General features: G+C 48.3%; 1 protein-coding gene and 1 long non-coding RNA gene across 10 annotated transcripts in view; one reads left to right on the top strand and one right to left on the bottom strand.

Moving 5' to 3' along the window:
• Positions 1–15120, bottom strand: part of LOC129118474 (uncharacterized) — a 66744-nt gene extending 51624 nt beyond the window's left edge. For all 6 annotated transcript variants that reach the window (XR_013181578.1, XR_013181575.1, XR_013181579.1 and 3 more), the window contains exons 1-2: positions 14945–15120; positions 13721–13827 (exon numbers count right to left, since the gene is read on the bottom strand). This is a non-coding gene — a long non-coding RNA (uncharacterized LOC129118474). The remainder of the gene's footprint in view (positions 1–13720; positions 13828–14944) is intronic.
• A 66-nt stretch (positions 15121–15186) lies between these two features.
• RALGAPA2 (Ral GTPase activating protein catalytic subunit alpha 2) overlaps positions 15187–20864 on the top strand; it is a 92306-nt gene continuing 86628 nt past the window's right edge. For all 4 annotated transcript variants that reach the window (XM_054629321.2, XM_077176176.1, XM_077176175.1 and 1 more), the window contains exons 1-3: positions 15187–15373; positions 20204–20314; positions 20788–20837. In XM_054629321.2, coding sequence (XP_054485296.2) covers positions 15268–15373; positions 20204–20314; positions 20788–20837 — 267 coding nt within the window. In that variant the 5' untranslated portion in view covers positions 15187–15267. The remainder of the gene's footprint in view (positions 15374–20203; positions 20315–20787; positions 20838–20864) is intronic.

The following is a 20864-nucleotide window of genomic DNA, read 5'->3' as shown; positions in this document are numbered from 1 at the left end:
TCTACACTTATAAATACTTACAATTTTTATAAAACAGCACAGCCTAAAAGATTTCTGGTGGTGGTTGACAAGAGAAAACAGGAATGTTTTCCATAGATCGACCAGAGGAGCACTTGGTTCCTGCCGTGCTCACAGGCTCAGGTGCTCAGCCCCAGTGAAGCAGCCTCTCTCTTGGGACTTCTGCTGGTCAGAGTGACCCTGAGATAGGTTAGAAAGTCTCTTTTTCCAGCCTGGCAGTCGAAGAAGGAGTCAGAACTCTTCAGTTCTCGGTCTCAAGGTTGTTTATTGTTTCCTATCTATAAAATTCTTTCTCTGGCCTGCTGAGGTCTGTTCAGCAGGAGAGGCAGAGGCACTCTGGCTGCCCCCGGGGCAGTGTTATCTCTTTATACTAAAAACTATGTGTACATTATTTACCATAACTTTCCAATACCTATCACCTATGTTAGACAGTGAGTTTCTACCTTAAACCAATCCAAAAGTGCCAACATCACAACAGAAGACGGAGGCCAAGAAGAAGAAGAAGGAGAAAGGCTGGACATGCCCAGATTCCTCCATCTTGCCTCCTGAACCTCCATTCTAAAAACCCCAAAAAATCTATTTTTCACCCCGTGACAAACTAACTATGATTCTACTTAGACTTTCGTGGCTTGCAGATCCTCATATAAGGTTGGCAATTTTTTCCATGGGTCATAAACAAAGTCACAGGTGTCTTGGTCTCTGTGCCAAGGTCTTTGAGCCCCCTGGCAGGGGTTCCAGCCAGAGGGATGTCCTGAATTCCAACACCTCTCCCCAGAGGCTGCTGTGGATCACCCAGGCCGAGGAACCAGTCAGGGGAGCACAGAGCACCACCATCCATCCTGGCTGAGGGTTTTGGAGCCCTGTGCCCTGCGTGCCCTGCTCAGGACAGAGGTGGCACAGGGACAGACACTGGCCCAGCCGGCGCTGCGGCCGCACAAGCTGCACTCTGCCCTGCCACTATTTACTCACAGCTACAGATGTTGACACAACAAAGAGCTACAGACAGACGGACAGAACAGCAGCAGTGTTGGGGCGCAGACACTGCGGGCTCTATTCTTCAGGGAAGCGCCTCTGACTTCCCCACCCAGCTCTGTGATTCCTTTGGGAATCATCTGGGCTGGTGAAGCTCGCTTTCCTGTCTTGGGACAAAGCTGGTGGGAGAGAACATCAGCCTTGCTGTTTGTCCCTGTGCTGAACAGAGCCCTTATCAACCCACAGAAAAACCAATTGTTTCAAATCAAGGGGCTGGAAGCTTGGGGCTGCACTGGCAGCGTGCAGCTTCTGCTCGTCTCTCTGAGGAGCCACACAGGGAAAATCCTAGCTTTGCACTCTTTAGAGAGCCAAAATTAAAGGGATGACTTGTTTCACAGGAAAAAAAAAAAAAACAACCCTCACACCTAAATACTTTTAGGGACACACCGCCTTGCATTTCAAAGCCTTGCAACTACATGTGAAAACGTTCAAACAGCCAAATGAAAAAATTTTGAAAAACACAAGAGAGTGGCCAGAGGGGCAGAAGGTGGCAGAGCTGGGTGTGGGAGATGTGCCAGGGAGGCTGTGCAGCACTGCCCAGAGCAGCACTGCCCAGACTCTGCACAGACTGCGCTCAGTGCTGCTCTCCTCCTGGCCAAGACGTGCTGGGATGTCCTGAGAGCCCCGTGCTGCCAGTGACAGTGACACAGGCACTGACCCCCACTCCGAGCCCATCTGGGAAAGCCAGAGCCCCACAGCAAGCCCTGCAGGTCCAGGGCACTGCTGTGCTCAGGGGCTGGCTGTGGGGACACGGCGTGTGAGGGGACATGGCCTGTGAGGCCTCGGATGCCTCAAGCACCCTGCAAGCTGGGGAAGGGATTCAAGTTTTTAAACAGTTGCTTTTTTAAGCTTCTGGTGTGAAGCAAAGTTCAGATCCTTCACAACTGGTAGGAAAAGATATTATTGCCTGGAACCATGCCCAGAAAAACTCAAAGCTGAGCTTCCTCCTGCCTGTGCTGGCTGCCAGCTCCCAGCGCTCCACCATGATGCCATCTGGTGCCCACAGGCAGAACGGCCAGGGCTTCTCCTGGGCAGATTTGGGAGATGTTCAGGAGGGAATCAACAGTGCCCAGGCAATAACTCACAGCATTTGTTCTGCTGGAAGATTAACACTGCCCTTGCACTGCAGCAGTGTGTCTGAATGGCTCAGGCTGGGCTGCAAGGAGAACATGGGGTAACAGTCACTCCCAATTTTGCTGCTGCCTCCCCTGGATGGGGATTTGCAGTGTTGCACTGCAGATATCCATCCCTGCTGCTGGAGAGCTGCCCTGGCACAGCATGCAGCCCCAGAGCAGCCTCCCACCCCACAGCCACACACCAGTGGTCCTGAAGGGGCTGTAAAGAGCCCTTGTGAAGAGCAAATAAATGAGTTGACTTCATAAAGAAAAGCAGGGAGCCAAGTATCCTCCTTCCCTCAGAGAAATGAGACTGATTATGAGGTAGGTGGGCTTTGGAGGACCTGAGAGCAGCAGCTTTGTGCGGGGTGTTCCTCAGGCTGCAGCTGGTGGCCAGCAGACCCTGTGCCAGGACAGTGGCCACAGAGAGGAGAGCTGCTCTGACTGGCCCTGTCACCCTCCAGGGTCCCCCCAGGACCCCAGCACCTCAGAGATCCCTCCCCAATACTGGGTGTTGCAGCAGGCACAGCTGGGGACACTCCAGTCCTGGGAGAACCCAGAATTCCCTTAAATTTAGCCCATTTTGCCGTGTCCAAAGCAACACAACAGGAAATAAACTCGGCACCCTTTTGGAGATCTTGCAGGATGCTGTTTCCCAGCATCCCTGGGGATCATCAAGATCTTGATTTACACTAGATCTGCCATTTGATTTACACTGGATAAAACCATTTTGTCCCCATCACTAGTCCACTATTGCTTGGACAGCACACTGGTAGGTCCTGCTGTACCCCAGAAATGCACTCCTTCCTTCACCACGCTCTGCAAACATTCCCCACCACAGGCCAGGGAAAGTGGAGGAGAGGGGTGGCTGGGTCAGAAGCTGGAGAGCTCCTGCCATGAGCACCAGCAATGCTGGATGCACAGAAACCAAAACAGATCCCCAGGGAGGAAAGGGGAAACACGAGGTGAGATGTTTTCCAAACAATCCACAGGGAGCATCCGAGCCTGAAACAAACACAAACTTACTGAGTATATCCACCAGCATGAAACAATGCAGGAGGAGGAGATGTTCATCCCTACAGCTCTTTTTATGAGTCCTGGGAAAAGAAAGGTACATTTTTTACATGGAAAAGGTGCTCGAAATCCTGCCACAGCTCCTGTGGGAGGCCAAGTGTCCATCCAGCCGCATTTCAGGGCTGAGTGACTGATCCCTGAGAAGGGCCAGCTTTATTTCCTGGTGCACATTGCCACCTCGTGGCTTTCCTCCGACTTCCAGAAGAGGCTGCAGGAGCCAGAAGTTGTTTGGAAATACTTCCATTTGTTCCACCACAACCTGCAGATGCAGAATGACCAGGCTCTGGAATATCACTGGTTATGCTTATAGAGCTCAGCCTTGAGAGCTTTAATTCCACAGCAATGTTTTCCCCAGTTCCAGTTTGTACTGTCTGACATTATGGTAGGAGATAGAATGAGGCAAGTAAAGAATTTTACATAGAAAATATTATAAATAATTAATTAAACCCCCCCCAGCAACTGCATCTTCTGCATTTCTCCTGTTCCTCTGCTAATTCCTGGGGAAGTTAAACAGGTATGTTAGCTGCATAATTATTTGTTTGCAGAGGAGGTTGACACTGGTTTACAGAGTACAGACAAGCATGTAATTCCTCTGTAGCTACATGGTAATTATTGCACTATTATAGAGTAATTAAACATGCAAATAAGCATTAAACCAAGGGGTCTGTATGGTTGCTGCCAACAACTGCAGGACAGAAAATCAATAGTAAATCAAATTACAGTGTACTACAGCGGTACCAGCTATAGAAGGTAGTTAAAGAGCATCATCTTTTACACTGCAATTTTTGTAGCTTTTCTGGCTGCACAAGTGTCCAGCCTAATGACCCAGGAGAGATCTAATTTTGCAAGTTCTCTCTGTGGGTTAATCATTTTGCCATCCCATTATGCCTTTCCTTTTCCTGAGGATGGGAACAAATCCATCACTGGTCCTAAGACTGGCACAAACCCTCCAGAGAAGAGTTCTCCAGAGCTCTGTGACACATGAGCTTGACTTTGCCCCAGTCTGTTTCTTTAAGAGATAAATCTGAATATGAACATACCCCTGTCCAGCTGTGAGCTCGCTGCCCTAAACACAAAGCTCTTTGCTGCACATCAAAGCCAAAATGTTCACAACGAGACCTCAGACCGTGTGCAGGGGTAGGACCTGACAAACTCAAATCTCAGGTTCATTTTTGCCCAGAGATTCTCCTCCTGCCTTTTTTACTTTTGTGAATGTTTGAGCACAACCTACCCTGAAAATTAGGGGGATGTGTACGAAAGATCACAACACACACTGGGACAGAGAAGCTTCCCCAAGTAAACCAGTTGTATTTTTACTCCAAGTTTGCACCCAAGCCCGTGAGCCAAGCAGGCTCAGAAGGATCTACACCTTTAACATCCTTTCCTAGGGATCTCTGCCCTGAAAGGGATATCTGCCCCAAAATAGCAGCTCCCTCCATTTAGTCAGCAACTTCCACTGCAGAAGCATCTCTGCTATGCCCTGGCTGTGGACAGTGACGTGGCTCTCTTGCACCAGCCCAAAATGCACAAAAACAGACCTGGGGCAAGCTGGCATGAGCTGTGGCCACTGCATTTTCTGGACCTACTTGACACACGTGCCATGCTTTTCCAGCCCTGGCTCTTAACATGTGACAAAGACAAATAAACACCATAAACCATTTACACCTAGGGCCAAAATACTGCAGTTTCCATCTTATTTTGTCTCCTCCACTGGGCTTTTTGCAGGGCTCAATCCCACACCTGCTGCAGTCCAGGGGAAGCTCTGCCTCCATCCCAGGGGACCTGGATCAGGGCCCGATGTAAAGGCAGGAATTAATGAAAGCCATTTCCCTTGCACTTGTCTGCAATGAGCTGTTCCTCACAGCAGTTGCCCCTCCTGATGCTGTGCTGCCATTGCCAAGGCACAGGCACTCAGTTAAACCTTATTCAGGAACCCTAGCACAATTTCAGATATTTCTACATATTCATTCCCAGTGAGCAGCTGAAACAGACACATTTATTTTGACCACTTTGAGATGCATACCAAGGCTCTTCTGACCCTTGGTTTCCCTATTCTGTTTCCAAACACAGAAATCCTGCATGGTTTAAAAGCAGGCTCTTGCTACCTTTAATGCATATATTTGTTAAGGCAGCAACCATAATCACAGCCACTGTTACCCTTCCCCTTCTCTGCCCCCTCACTTAGCAACAAGTCTGAGTGCTGCCAGAATTATTCTTGGCCTGCCAAGGAAACTATTTCTGTCCCCTGAATTTCATTTCCTAGCAGAGTTTAATTTATATTTTGATGCTTTCTGGTTGTCATGAAAACCCTCCTTCCCCTGCTAATGACAAGGAACTCTGCAGCCTCCTGCTTCCACTCTGCAGATCCCAGCTTCTACCTCCATCCCTGGGACTGCACCCACAGCTTGCTGATGATCACTCACTTGTCAGTATGTGTGCCAAAAATAACATCTTTTTGGATTTCATCCATTGGTATCTCACAGGAGACTTCTCAGGAGAAAGGAGTTTTCCTGCCTCTACACTGAGGACAAATCCATGCAGCTGGAGTTCCCTGCAGAGGGAGCAGGCTCTCCATTCCATCACAGCCAGGGATGGGAGTGGGAATTCCTCCTTTCAGATAAGCATCTGTCACCAAACTTACCTGCAGTCCCTTGCCAGCTCCATCGGGGTACCTTGCTCTCTGTGTGGGAACTAAACAGAATTCCTGACTCAGGCTCCAGGTTCCCTCACTCAGCATCACTGGCACACCTGCAGAAGGGAAATAACTTTCCCACACTGCTAAACTTTTCTAGAATATTGGCCAAGTAGTGCTGGAAACAAGAGCTTTGGGCTGGAACAAGAGCTTTGGGCCAAAGGACTTGGAGGGGGTCAGACCATCACATTTCTCCTCCCCAGGGTGTCCTGCTCCAGCACATGCTGGTTTTTGTGGATACCCACAAGAAAGGAGGGAGCTCCTGAAGGCAGGGGGGTATTTTACCTCTCCCACCCCAGCACAGAGCCCCTGAGTCAGAGCAGTCCTGCAGGGACCTCCCACAGATACCCATGAGCTCCACCTGTATCCTGCTCTCCACAGCTCATGGTGGGTCACTCCCAGGAAAAGACCAGGCCTTGCCAGTGGCATCACCAGTGATGCCAAGCAGGTGCCAAAGGGATTTAAACCTTTCCACCTGCCAAGAAGAAGGAAACACCTCTGTAACGTGAGCCCAGCACACGGCATGCACGAGCGCTCGCAGCCAGCAGCACCGGGGTACACGGGCACGTGGCAGGACCTGCTTGCACCAGGTCTTACCTGATTTTTACACCAAAGCAGCTCCTCCACAGGCTCCTGAGGACCTGCTCCCAGCAGCACAGGCTTCTCTACTGATCCTTTGTGCCTTAGGGCCCTTCAGAGCACACCAAGCCCAGCCCTGGGTTTTGCCCCTCTGCCTCCTCTCCAGGTAAGCAGGAATGCTGGCAAAGCCAGGGCAAAGCAGGGGGGAGCTGCAGCCTCTTCCCCTCAAATACAGCTTCCCCTAGCAGCTGGGCAGTGCATGAGAATAATTTGTCAAACACTGAACTGGAACTGTGGATAAGAATCATGCTTTTTGTACAGAAAATTGAAAATGAAATAGTGCCTAGAACTGCGGCTATTACACGGCACATTATCTTGGAGGGCTTTGGTGTAATTTAGATAAAACACCATATCTCTGATTTCAGAAATGTCAACATCATTCTAAATGTACATGTGTTTTTCCATCCTTTTCCTCAGAACTCAGAACTCCACAAGCCCCTCTCTCTCTTGTTCTCTCCATTTTCTTTTTAAATTGGCAAATGAGTATTCCATCTTTCAAAATTTCAGGTACATTGTTATATGTGGGAAAAGTGCATGTTCAGAGATGGCCCTGAATGGCTCCATTATGGATCTCATCAGCTGTGACACGCTTTCTGAAATAAAATCTATGCATTTGGATGAAACAGAAAAAATTAATACAGAACAAGGATGAACTGTTTCACTTCCCTCCTGTGCCCCTCATATTCGTGTTGCACTTCATCCCTAATGCTCTGCACCTTTTCTTCAAACCTCCTTCAAAGAGGAAAACACACAAACTGCAACACAGAAAATTCCATTCAAGCATACAAATCCCCCTTTTTCTGGTGGCCCAGGTTATCTGCAGAGGCTGTGCAGGCTCCATCCTTGGACATATTCCAAAAGCCAACCAGGCATGGATGGTCCTGAGCTCCCTGCTCTGGGTGTCCCTACCTGAGCTGATCCCCAGAGGCACCTGCTGGCACCACCCACTGTGTGGGCTCCCGTTTCATTGCAAGTTCATTGGAAAATGTGTACAATCAACATGAATTTTATCTGCTTCTTGCCATCTCCAACCTCTGATCAGGTTTCAAGAGTGTCCTACACTCTCCTGCTAATTGTCCTCCAATGGCTTCACACTGTTCTCCTGCGAGAGGGGAAAACAGGGCTGGCACAAAAAACCATGGGGATGTGCCTCCTGCAAATGCCAGAAAGCCAAGAAGGAGGAAGAGGAAGGGAGGGTCAGGCAAGGGGGCTTTGCTGCCGTGGCTGCTGCATTTCCAGCACACCAGCTTTGGCTCTGCTTGCCTTTGCCCCAGTCAGCAGCTGGGCAAAAGGAACAGGGTTTTCCCCCTAGCACATTTACATTTTTATTTAACTCTCAGAAATAAAATAAAATAAAATAAAATAAAATAAAATAAAATAAAATAAAATAAAATAAAATAAAATAAAATAAAATAAAATAAACCTGGTTGAAATGCCCTGGGAGTGGATAAAGGGGCAGATGCCCACCACATGGCTGTTTGCAGTGACACCTGAGTACCCCAAGCACTTGTGGCTGTCCACCACTCCCAGCAGTGCACGACACGAATAAATAAAGGCGTTTCTAATTAGATTAAGGCTGATCAAAAATACATAATGAATTCCCATTCTTCTCTTCTACAAAGACAAACACTTTGTGAGACAAATGCCATCGCCATCTAAGCCTTCAGCTTAGCCTTCAGGAGCTCCTTACACTAAATCTTGCCACTTCCAAAGTGCCATGGACAGTTCTGAGCACCTTTGCTCACTGCCCCTGCACACACACACACAGAATCCACCCAGGGAATGTTTACAGGGATGCAAGTCTGCAGCTTCAATTTACAAGTTCATTAACAGTGTCCCTGCAAAGATCAGGTTTTTTTTCAGTTGGAGCCCTAATTAGCAATGAATTCTCATTATTTTTCATTGAAATCCCAAAGCAGCTTTGGCACATTCCCTTTGTTCTCTTGAAAACAGGGAAGTGGAGAAGCGTAAGGAAGATAAAGACACAGCTGATGATATACTGGGGGGGAGGGGGGGGTGTGTTTTCTCCTTGAGCCATTCTTCCACTTTAATACACTTTGCAGCAATTTTCCCTATTATTTAAGATTTGAAGAAATATCCATTTCCATAAATAAGCACTAACACCACTGTTGGCTGCCCCTCATCCTTCCCAGAAGGATGTGCCCCTAGGATAAGGTGCAGAAGGATGTGTCCCTAGGATAAGGTGCACCCTGTGATGAGGTCTGCTCTTCATTCTGTGCTCAGACAAAGCCTCCATCGATGTCCAGAGGAACTTTCCAAGTGTGGGAGGCACGAATCCAAACTGTGGCCATGAGAAAAAGCCTGAGAAACAGCCAAGCAGCCCCTGACTGCAGTGCAGCAGCAGCTCTGGCAGGGAAATGTTAATCAGGGGGAGAGCTCTGCCAAAGCTTTCATTAGCCCTGATGAGGTCAGGGCCTGGAGCAGGCAGCTGGCACTGGCACTGTCCCCTGGCAGCTCCAAGGACCAGGCAGAGGTGGCTCTGAAGGTGCTGGGCTCTCAGAAGCTGCCTGAGCAACCTCCCCCAGATTTGGGGCTTGTCAGACCCTCACTCTCATTCCTCCAAAGATGTAAATGCAAAATATCAAGCAATTATAAATCTAATTTTTCCTTGGGTTTGAGTCTTTTCGTAGCCCAAGCGCTTTGGAAGAGCCACAGCAGGAAATTTGTAAATTTGATCTCTCCTTCTTTTGTGCAGCTAATGAGCAAATAATGGAATATAGGCATAAACTTTCCCCACAGAAGAACAGTGCAGCACCTGGGGGCATCTCTCCCTCATCCAACCTGCACTGCATCCACTCCTGGAGCTGTGTGGCAGCACAGGGACATCTGGCAGGGCACTGAGGAACACAGGCACAGCAAGAAATGGGTGCCCTGTGCCCACCCTGGAGACAAGCAGAACTCAGCACTGGGGGAAAGGACTTGTGCTGCTGGACCGTGCTGGTGTCTGCTCCAAATCCAGAGATGTTCTGGGCTCTTGGCAAATTCTGATTGTTTTTTGCCAGGGGATGGATAATCATCTCATTGTTTCCACAGTCGTCCTACAAATTATTTTGATAATAAGGGACCTCCTGTGACATTAAGTACATTTTAATTACAACATTGTCTGTAATGCATATATCTAATTGCAAATAATTATTTTATCATATTTTGTCTGTAGGCCTGTTAGATGCATCAGATATTATCTTCTGACTCAGTGGTACAGGTTAATTAAAATTTCTCTTTTAATACTGTTTCAAAGCCAACCACATAATTTCATCTGAACACCAGCTGTGTCAGTAAAAAAATATTTTTTGTTAGTTTTTGTCATGCTTGTCCATGGAGGAAAACCCGAGCTGTTTCTGCAGGCTGTAATTACTGCACTGCTTTCTGCAGTTGTTCATTTGTAAAGGAAGAAAAGAAGGAAGAATGTGTGGAACATCAGTGGCCAGTGGTTGCTTTGTGTGTTACTGCTTCATTTTGAATGATTTTTTTTTTTGTTCTCTTTCTCACGTACAAAAAAAGCATTTGAGATCTTCTCTTCAGAAGGAGAACTGAAGATACCACACAGCCTGGTTTGTCAGAATAAACTGCACTCAGGCCTAAGACAATCACAGTGGTGATTCTGGGTGCTAACAAGGCCCAGCTTAAGGGTGATGCCAGTCAGAGTGGTCATTCTGGGTGCTAACTAAGCCCAGCTTAAGGGTGATGCCAGTCAGTTGCTTCCTCCCTCATTCATTTTTCCCCTGACTGATAAAGACCCAATGCAAGATGAGGGAAAAAGGAAAGTATGAACATAACGTTCAGTCAAAGAAAAAATAGACTTTAGGTTAAATACACAGCAATATAAACCCAAGGAAGCTGAGGAGGGGACAAGAGGAAAACAAAGACTCTTCCTGCAGGTGCCAGGACCCTTCCCCTGTAACTTGCAGGAAGAAGTGACCCTTATTTCCCCCTCTGAGCACCATTTGCTGGGACCAGAAGTGTTTCTGCAAGCCTGCCCATCAGCGCCTCAGCTGTTTCAGACCCCACGCTCTGTGCCCGTGTGCTCAGAGCCAGCCCTGGGGACGGGGCCGGCAGGGACAGGGTTAACAGCGTCCCCAAAGGAGGGGACCGGGCTCTGCCTCACCCGGCCAGAGGTGAAGGCTGCCAGGAGGAAATTGCTGCTGCAGCTCCAGCGAGATCACAAGCGACCTTTCCTCTTGGAGAGGGGTGAAGTAAACAACACTGATCTGGGATTTAATGCGCTCGAGACAAGCAGCGCTTTATCTCTGCTCCACACCACAAGGAGCAGGGAGGCACAGGGATGATTTTCCTGTTTTTGCCACATAAGCCACCTCTCAGCCCAGCCCTCAAGTTGAGCTGAAACATTTCCTCATGGAAAGATCTGTCTTGGAGCAGTAGGTTATGGGCTTGCACAACATGCCACGCAAAACTTCTTCATGCAGTTCAACCTTTGGCAAAGGCGCCCTGAGCTCTCCTTGGTGGGTTGATATTTTTACTCCATGAAATTTTCACTTCCTCCAGACTGTTTCCTTTAGGAAGGTATCAGGGGACATGCAATCCCTGTTCTTTCTATTTTGGATTTTTTTTCCATCAGCAGACATAAATCCTTCCCTTTCCCCCTCTACACAGTTGGAGATTCTGGCAGGAGGAAATCTGACAGGGATTTTTGACAGTGGATTTCTTCTGTCTATCATTTTTACTATAAGAATGACATCTGACTGCCTCATATGAAAATATGGAAATTTTCCACCAGGATTTTCCTAAATAAACCTCCACAGGCCAAGAGACAGTGAGAACTCCTTTGGGTGCCAAATGAGAAGGGCTGGAGGAGACGCTCAGTGAGGGTTAAATGCATGAGACACCTTTGCCTCCATAAACTCCAAACCTTTGCAGAGATTGATCCATGGAAATCAGATCACAGGATCCAGACTTAGAGGAAATCAGGCATTCAGCAGAAAATCATCACTTTCTGTGTGGTTTGAGCCTGAAGCAGGGCTTTGCAGGAGCAGGGATCCATGCCTGCATGCCCTACAGGAACACTGCTAGGAAAATAACCCCTCAAACCTGGAGCCCACTGGAAAAGTCTTTTCCACAGGCTTAGTCATACCAGGGCAGAGAGGGCAGAGCTTCATTTCATTATGCAGCATGCTGGCACAGCACCAAAGCTCTGCCAAGCCCTGCACCTGAGCCAGGAAGCATCCAGGGAGCTGATTCCAATGCAGGGATAAGCAGCTCAGGCACCTTAATGGATGTGCTGGACCAAGGATATGCAAGAGGACACAAAACCAACTTTTGAAACGCAATCTGAAGCATTTGGTTCAGAGGACAGAAAGTCAGTACTGGCATCCCATGCTAAGGAAACCATTACCTCACCTGTAGGTTGTCTCCTGAGTTTGCTTTTCTCCTGGGCTCAGTATAAAGTGTTATATTGACACAAGCAAGCGGAGAAGTTCCGTAATTTAATCTCTGCCATTAAAATTTCAGGCTCCATGGGAAAAGAAACCCTGCCTGTTCGTCAGGTCCAGCAAAATTCAGGTGGCAGCCGGTGTCACATTTCCACAAACTCCACAAACTCTGCAGCACCAGGCTGCTTCCAGCATGGGGGGGGAGGAAGGAAGGGCATGAGCCGTGCAGTTCAGGGAGAGCGTGCTGGCCTGCAGTGCAAACTCATATTAATAATTCAGGCCACTCTATTTTGGACTGGAAATGTGCTGCCCCTCACCTGTACTGCTCAAGGCAATGCCTGAAATAGAAACTCCAGCAGGAGCAGCCCCGAGGGCAGTGCCAGCAGCCTGGCAGGGCAGTGCCAGCAGCCTGGCGGGGCGGGCACTGCAGGGACAGCCTCTGCAAGGTCAGCCCTTCCCTTTGGTCAGGGAGTCTTGGCTGAGCTGTGACAGCCCAGAACTCTCCCCCAGACTGATGGGTGCTGGTCTGCCCTCCTGTGAGCCCAGCCAGGCAGCCAGGAGGCAGGAGGAGGATTTTCCCAAGGAATACTGAACTCCTGCCCAGTGCTGCCATGCCTGTGCTGGCACTGTCACCTCCCTCAGGACACCACATGGTGCTGGGGCCTTTAACAGCTCAGCTCTGCCTCAAGTGATCCCTGCTCTGCTGCCTGAAGTGACTGCTTTTTATAGATTTTACCTCAGATCCTGAAAGCTGGATGACCAAATCTCTTTCAGGAAATTATTCTACCTTAAGCACTGGCTTTCGGAAACGCATCATCTGACTTTCTGGGAAATTGCAAATGTTGCATTGTCAGAAAACACAAGTCACAGGGCTTCACAAGTGGTTCTCCTGCACAGGCTGAAGTCACTGCTGCAGTTTTACTGGCATTCTCTGGCTTGTACTGTCCTTAGCTAGCTCCTAAGTGAATAATTTGAAAAGTGGTATTTGATGTGGTTGAGCTCAAAGGGAGAGCAAGGATTGTCCCGGAGCACTGTCATTCCAGGCATGGCATCTCTGCTCCCTGGAGCTTTTCACAAGCACAATTTCCAGCACACCTCAAACCACTGAGTGCCTAAAGCTATGCAGTTTGGTGCTAAGCACCACAACGATGCCTTGCTTATCACACAAGTTATCAGACATCAGAGCAGCTGTAGCACCACAATTCCTGAATCTGCACTGGCTCCTTTCTTAACAAAGCAGAACATGAAAAAAACTTGGAACAACCAGTAACTGACAGAAGAAACAAACTGGAAGCTATTAGTTTTGTAAATCAATTAAAATAAAAGGGAAGGAAAAAAAATAAACAAGAACAAGCCAAGACTCCAGCAACGTGCTTCCTCAGCCAACTGCAGAAATTGATTTGTGCCAATGGAAGGGGAGAGCCAGAACAGCCCAATTCACTCTCCTCAGGAAGATGCTGATGCTGAAATCACACCACATGATCCAAAATTTGAGACAATTGCTGGAGAATGAGAACTGCTCTAGAAGGAGATGGTGTGTCATGGTGTGATGGGAAGGGTGTGCTACAGGAATTAACAATGATGGGAAGAGTGTGCAATAGGAATTACTCCCAATGACAGGAAGGGTGTGCAATAGGAATTATTCCCAATGATGGGAAGGGTGTGCAATAGGAATTACCTGGGATGAGAAGGGCGTGCTACAGGAATTACCTGGGATGGGAAGGGTGTGCAATAGGAATTACCTGGGATGGGAAGGGTGTGCTACAGGAATCACTGTAAGCCTGAGCCCAGCTCCAAGGCAAGGGACGATGTGACAGCAGTGAATTCTGACTCCAAGCACTCAGCCTTTCTGTGTAAGAAAAGGGATTAATCAGTTTTTTTCATTTTCAACGCTGTGCATCATCACTACCCACCTTCCTGACTCCAACAAGTGATCCCTCACTTCTTACCACAGGGTTTGGTGGCACAGCCAGCCCGTGCTCTGCCCCTGCCAGAATCCAGCTGTGCTGCAGAGGGGGAGAGCTGTGCCATGCTCAAAAGCAGGGCATGCAGGAGCACTGAATGCAGGCCCCTCCTTCTTCATTTATGTATTTATTTGTCCACTGCAACTTCCAAGCAGAGCCTTTCCCTGCTCCTGCGTGCACAGGAGGAGCTGGGACTGCCCTGTCCCCAGTGGGATGTGTTTAGGGCTTGGTGACCTGTTGTTTCAGTGACCTCAGGCCTCTGCAGCAGAAATGATCGCTGAGAGGGCTCAGAGGAAGTGAGATTTCTGCTTCTAACAATAGTAATTCCTGTGATCTTTTATTTTCTATACCAATTCATGGCTGAAAAAACAACTTATATGTTATGTGTAAATTGATTTTTAAGCCATTTTGTTAAAAAATAAGAAGCATTAGCATTTGTTAAAAAATAATACGCAAGTCACTTCCCTGAAACCCCTTGTTTTCTTTTTTAGGACCACAATCTGCTTTGACACTTACTAGAGTTTACTTTTTAGCCCAGGAATTTTACTGGGAACATCTGCTGGCTTCTGCTTCTGGGATGGATTGTGCTTTTGTTGCTTAACTACGAGCCTGCTCTTTTACCTTCCCTGGGTGTAAAGACAGGGAAGAAATGAATACAGAAATTAATAATATGTCTTCACACATAATATGTGTAAAGACATATTATTTATATACTTATATATTTATATACTTACAGTGCAAGTGACTGTAAGTGCAAGTATTCAAAATCTGAATGTTTTCCAATGGAGATCCGCACTGGATATGGGGGAGAATTTTTTCCCCGTAAGGATGGGGTGGCACAGGATGCCCCTGGATCCCTGGAAGTGTCCAAGGCCAGGCTGGACAGGGCTTGGAGCACCCTGGCATAGTGGATGCAGTCTTGCCCATGGCACTGGAAGGGCTTTAAGCTCCTTCCCACCCAAACCTGTGGTTCAGCGGTTCCATGGCAAATCCAGAGCCTACCTAGGAGCCAGCTCCATCCCAGCTGCCCTGCCCGGGGCATTCCCGCGGCTCTCCCGGGATGCTCCGCTGCGCATCGCGGCGGTCCCTGGGGCCGCGCCGTGCCCGGGGGTTCCTCCCGGTGGTTCCCGGGGCTCCTCCCGGGGGTTCCCGGTGCGCGGGCTCCCGCCGGCCGCCCCGGTGACGTCAGCGCCACGCCGCGGTGACGTCAGGAGCGGGGCGGGCGGCAGCTCCCGGCGCGCCCCGCGCAGGGCGGGGGGCGGGAGCGGCGGCGCGGGGAGCGCGCCCGGCGCTGCGCCTCCATCCCTGCCCGCCGTGCCGCCGGCATGTTCTCCAGGAAGAGCCACGCCGACGTCAGGAAATCCACGCAGAAGGCGCTGGACCCCAAGCGGGACGTGCTGACCCGCCTGAAGCACCTCCGCGCTCTGCTGGGTGAGCGGGCGGTGGGCGCGGGGGGAGCCGGCCCCCGGGGCCCTCAGCCCCTCGGGGGGTGCCCGGGCAGAGCCGCGGCCGCGGGCGGGTCTGCGAGCGCTGCTCGCCCTCCGCTGCCGCGTCCGGGAGACAGCAGCGAGCCCGGGGAGCCGCTCTCCGTGCTGTGGGCAGGGAGCCTCCCCAGGCAGCCCCGGGCTCTCCCCGCCGCAGAGGCGGCCCCGGTGCGCGCCCTCCGTGAGGCGCTGCCGGAGAAAGTTTGGGGTGCCCGGGGAAAGTCGCGTGTGCCGCTGTCCCGGGGCTCGCCTTGGGCGGGGTGTGGAACCGCGGGGAAACGCGCAGACCTGGTCAGTTTCGGAGACGCGCTCGCAGAAACTCCGCTCTTGTCAATATCATCAGCTCGGGGCTCTTTGCTGGGTGTTTGAACTCTGAGAGAAGTCGCGCTGTGGCGTTTTGTGGTGACTCCATGCTTGGGGCAAGGCTGTCCAAGGGCGCCTTGCAGGTGACGGCTTCCACCCTGGTCATGGTGGAAAAGCCGCCGATGAGTTTCAGCTGTGATCCTGCTGCAGGTGGAAAAGCCGCCGATGAGTTTCAGCTGCGATCCTGCTGCAGGTGGAAAAGCCGCCGATGAGTTTCAGCTGCGATCCTGCTGCAGGTGGAAAAGCCACCGATGAGTTTCAGCTGTGATCCTGCTGCAGGTGGAAAAGCCGCCGATGAGTTTCAGCTGTGAGCCGCGGTTCGGGAGGGTTTGTGTGGCCTCTGTTGGCTGTTCACACGCGGCAGGAGCAGGGTGTCCTGAGGGGAAGAGGCTGTGCCCGGTTAGTGCTGTACCCTGCTGGTTTGTTCCAGGTGTGGGCGATCATCGCCGATGTGCCACTGATGTTCCTTGGGAGCTCCTTATGGAGCTGGCTGGGAGCAGCCGGTGGGGGACAGAGCGTGGGGTAGATTTGGCCTGGACTTCTCGATTAAAGTTGTTTGCGGGCGCTGGTTTCAGGTGAAGGCTGTTGTGCGGCTGGCAGGGGCTGTGGTGTGTCCAGCTGGTCAGTGCAGGCACTGTCCGAGCAGCTCTGGGTGTGCTCCTGATGTGTCTGCTCTTGGCAACTCCGGTGTAAACATTTGAGGTAGCACGGGAGTGGCTTCTGGAAGATGCTCTCTTGAGAGATACCCTCGCCTGGGTGTCTTCTGTTCACCACAGAAAAAAAACTCCACGCGTGGGAGTTGTTAAAAAAAATCTCCAGCATGTAAAGCTTTTGCCATAAAGGCTCAAAAGTAGTTAGATTTTTTTTTTCCTTCTCCCCAGATGTGTCTCTCCTTGCCCTGGCCAGCAGTAGGAATGTGTGTGTCTGTCTCTCCAGCTGCTTCCCTTGGGCCACAGTGCCACACGTCCCCCAGATAGCTGTTCCTTCTCTCCTGTTTCCTTGGGAGATGCCAACTCCCCTTCCTTTGTTAGTTTAAATCACAGGAATTTAATTGTAAACAAAATGTCAGTTACTCCTCTGTGATCCCACTGATCTGCAGGAGGATACAGATCAGAGGGAAGATGATCATAGGGGAGGGATGAGCAAAAGGAATGTGTGTTTCCATAAATAAGGGCTTATGTGAGCTTTGGATTGCTTCAGGTCCCTTAGTGGCACCTCTGTAAGTTTGTCCAGTGCCCAAAGTGAAAGAAAAGATTCCACTTAAGTTGGTGTTGGTTATGACATCTCTCAAGCCTCCAGTGGCCTTTAGGATCCAAGTTCCAGCTCTGTGGGGTGCTCTGTCCACATGGCAGGGGCAAAATGCTACCCAGATCAACAACAGGACTTAAAATTGGGTGTTCGGTTGTGTTTGAGAAATGACCAGAACATTTCCCGTATTTCTTTATTGCTATGGAGATGTTCTCACAGCCAGAACTTCTGTTAAGTTAGTAAAGTTCTAAATGCAGCTTGTGGAAGTGCCTTTTAGTAGTGTGGCCTTTTTTTTTTTTTTTTAAGATAGACTTAGAAAATAATGGCCTGACAAAGAGTAGTGGGGATGTGCAGAGTTGGCTCTTCCCCACTGCCTGGCCATAAATGAAGCCTCTGCTCTTTCCCAGAGTGGTTTCTGTGGGACTTTCGTAGGACAAAAACGGATCAATGCGCCTTAAGAATTTTTTCTGTGGCTCTTCTTGGGTAAAAATATCCTTTTTATATTGAAACTTCTCTTTCAATAGTGTTTTCTCCTTTGGCACAGGAGTCAGAAGTGCTGCTGCTAACAGATGTGGGATGCTGCTTTGTCCAGTGCTTTCAGTCCTTTCTCTGTTGAGCAAACACGTGGGAGATGCACAGAGTTAAGACTAAATGTGAAATTTGCAAGGTTACCAAGTGCAATCCTTAATTATTGCCTTTAAAACGTACCCATTAGGAAAGCCCATGCTTTCCATGGAAGTGCCTTGATCAGAGATGGAATAACAAAGGAGAGTTGGTGGGGTTTTGGTTCTGGCACTGCTTGACCTCTTGTAGTATTCTGCACAGCTGCAGGACCAATGCTGGCTGGGTAGAAACTTTCATTTACTGACAGTCAAAAGGGGATGTGTGCAGACTTCCTGCTGCATTCAGGGCTGGGATTGTTCTGCAGAGCTGGTGTGAAATTGGAGGTGTCAACATCATTTTGGAAGTTGTTCCAGCTGGAGGGGTGTTTTAGTAACGGGCTGTTTCACGCTGACATACTTTTTTTGAAGATAAGTAAGAATTGTGCATTATTTCTGGGGTGAGGCTGGTCATAAAGGTTTATCATTAACCAGGGTGTGGCTGCAAAATTCTCTTCATCTCCTTTAATTTTTCAAGTACTTGAGGATTAAGAGAGCTTTGAGAAAATAGCATGAAGTGACTTTGGAAGTTCATGGAATTAAGGGATGATTTCTAACAGGTGCCTGAGATAACATTTGCCAGTTTAGAGGAAGATAAAAGGCAAGTCCATGTGCTAAGGACATGTTTGGTGTCCCCTCTGGGTTTTTTTTTAGTATGAGGAAGAGCAATGAGAGTTTGGCAATAGACTCAGGCTCTTAAGTGGCACCTGAGTGTTACCCTAAATTTTAAATTTAATAGTAAGGCAAGTCAGTGTGACTGACAGTTATCAGTGTGCCAACACATCCTATTTATAGAGAAGAAATAGGGTGTGACCCTGCTGAGTGTCTCAGTGTTTCCTGAGTGTTGCTGCAGCAGCTACTGTCAGGTGTTAGCTAGACTTGTGAGCTTGTCCTGTGTGGGGAAGGGGGAAATTATTTGGGTTTGGGGTGGCTGCTGGTGCTTGCCTGAGGGGTGAGTGCTGCATGCCTGCGTGCAGCTGTAGTAACCTGGGAGATAGTTCCATGAACTTACTCTGGGAGTAAATACAAAAATAAACCCAAATTCCTGCAGTTCGGCCCCAAGCTTGCTGCCTCATTTCCTCGGGTGCTTCTGAATACTCCTTCATGCATTTCCCCAAAGTCAGGGTTTTATCTTGTTATTATTATCTCAAGCGATAAATGGCACAGGAAACTTTCCCCCGTGTTTTCCATGTAAGAAGCAGGAATGGGCCCCGCTGCAAGTTAAACACATCTGTGAGAAAGGGCCCTGGCTGTAGGGATGCAGCTCAAATCACACTCACCCCTGAGTCACCACCGAGATGCCACATTTAGAAAAAAGGAGGATTTGCTTTCTTGGTGAGGCAGTTCCTTTCTCTTCCCGTCGCAATTTAGAGGGAAAGTTTCCTTTTTGTTTAGAATTTAATGACCTCATTCCCTCATATGAAATCCCTGTAAATGAAAGCCTTGTTTTCCCCTGGAGTTGTGTTTAACAGGATGCATTCATGGAGAGGAATAATTGCACTTAGCTTGCAAATTCAGACCAGTAGTTTGCAGGAAACAAATATCACGTTAAAGAGTTTCCCTGCTCTAATTGTTTCCATAGTACAAGCAGCCAAGCAGAGCCTTACTGCTGGAAAGGTACTGATTTAAATAAAAATCAGGTTGTCCAGGATTAAAGGTATTCTTTCTTCTGTACTTGTGGGATATTATTGAGCCCTCTTGCTGGAATCAGCTTTATTTTGGGTAACAAATGGGTTTCTTGTAAGGTGAGGTTTCAATGAGGATATTAATATTGATATTAATTTTGGGCCCTTCACCCTCTTCTGGGGGAAATGACCCAACTTTCCTTGACCAAATCAGTTGCAGTAAAGACTAAAGGGAGGAAATTCATGTGTGTTTGGCAAGTGTCAGGCTTAGAAAAGAGTGGACTTTTTTATTTGTAGAAAATAAACTTACTTCCAATTTCAGGCCCAAGTTAACACTTAGGGAAGTGCTACATGCTCGAGTTGCCATTATTCTAAGAAATGAATTGAGAATATGCTGTTTTCTGGTTTGATCTGCTTGCCAGATGAATGCAAGAGCTGAAATTGCATCCAAAAAGTTTTGCTGGTGTTTTTCTCCAGCAGTACCTGTTTGTTTTGATGGTATAGAGGCCTTTTGGTTACACAGCTAAGAGTCAACCCATCTTTTTTTTCTTTCTTCTTTTTTTTTTCTTTTTTCCCTTTTTTCTTCTTTTTTTTCTTTATCTTTTTCTTTTTCTTTTTTTCCTTCTTTTTTTTTTTCTTTTTTCTTCTTTTTCTTCAATTTATTTTTTAGTGGAAAGCAAACGAACCAAAGCCCCACTGCAGACTTCATAAATTCAGTGAAATTCTTTGCAAGGATGGACCAACAGTTTAGTACAAAATACTCAGTGAACTCACTAAAATGGTTTTGTATTGCATTTGTTTCATTCTCTAAAGCTAAATTTGCAGAATCCCTGAAATTCTGGTCTTTCTGCTCTTGTGTAATTGCTCTGTTCCTCTTTTCAGATATTGTGGATGGAAGTGACCTGAAGCAGTTTTTTGACAACAATTATTCTCAAATTTATTTTATATTCTATGAAAACTTCATAACACTGGAAAACAGCTTGAAACAAAAAGGTGAGTTTTAGAGTTTTTCCAGCAGCTGTTGGTCAGTGTTCCATAACTGTGCTCCAGGGCATTCCATTAAAGCCTAGTTGTCTAGTCCTCATTTTTCTGTATTTACACTAATAGTTTCCTGCAGTACAGTGTGAGTGTTAATCACTTTAATTTTATGGTAGCAGGAGAGGTGAGCATGGAAAATCACTCTGCAATGAGAGCAGCAGCTGATCACATTTCTGGGTTCGTTTCAGCATTTACATGCCCGTCCTCTCAGCTTGCTCCAGGCTCCTGCAGCTCCCTCTGCTCAGCTGAGACACAGCCAGAGCAGAGAGGGGCACTGCAGCCTGGGCACAGCTCACACTTGGGATCTTTATTTAAGATATAAGAAATAAATTGAGTGGCATCTTTGACTTTAGCTGAACAGCAACAGCCTAATTCTGCTGTCCTTTATTGTATGTTTCTGGCAAGCAATGTTGTTTTGTGTCTTGCAGGGAATAAATCACAAAGGGAGGAGCTGGACTCCATCCTCTTTCTTTTTGAAGTAAGTTTTCCATACCATGAAAACTAA

Source organism: Agelaius phoeniceus, chromosome 3, assembly GCF_051311805.1.
Source record: "Agelaius phoeniceus isolate bAgePho1 chromosome 3, bAgePho1.hap1, whole genome shotgun sequence".
NCBI lineage: Eukaryota > Metazoa > Chordata > Aves > Passeriformes > Icteridae > Agelaius > Agelaius phoeniceus.
The sequence above is the reverse complement of the archived record's forward strand: the minus strand, read 5'-3'. Positions and strand labels throughout refer to the sequence as shown.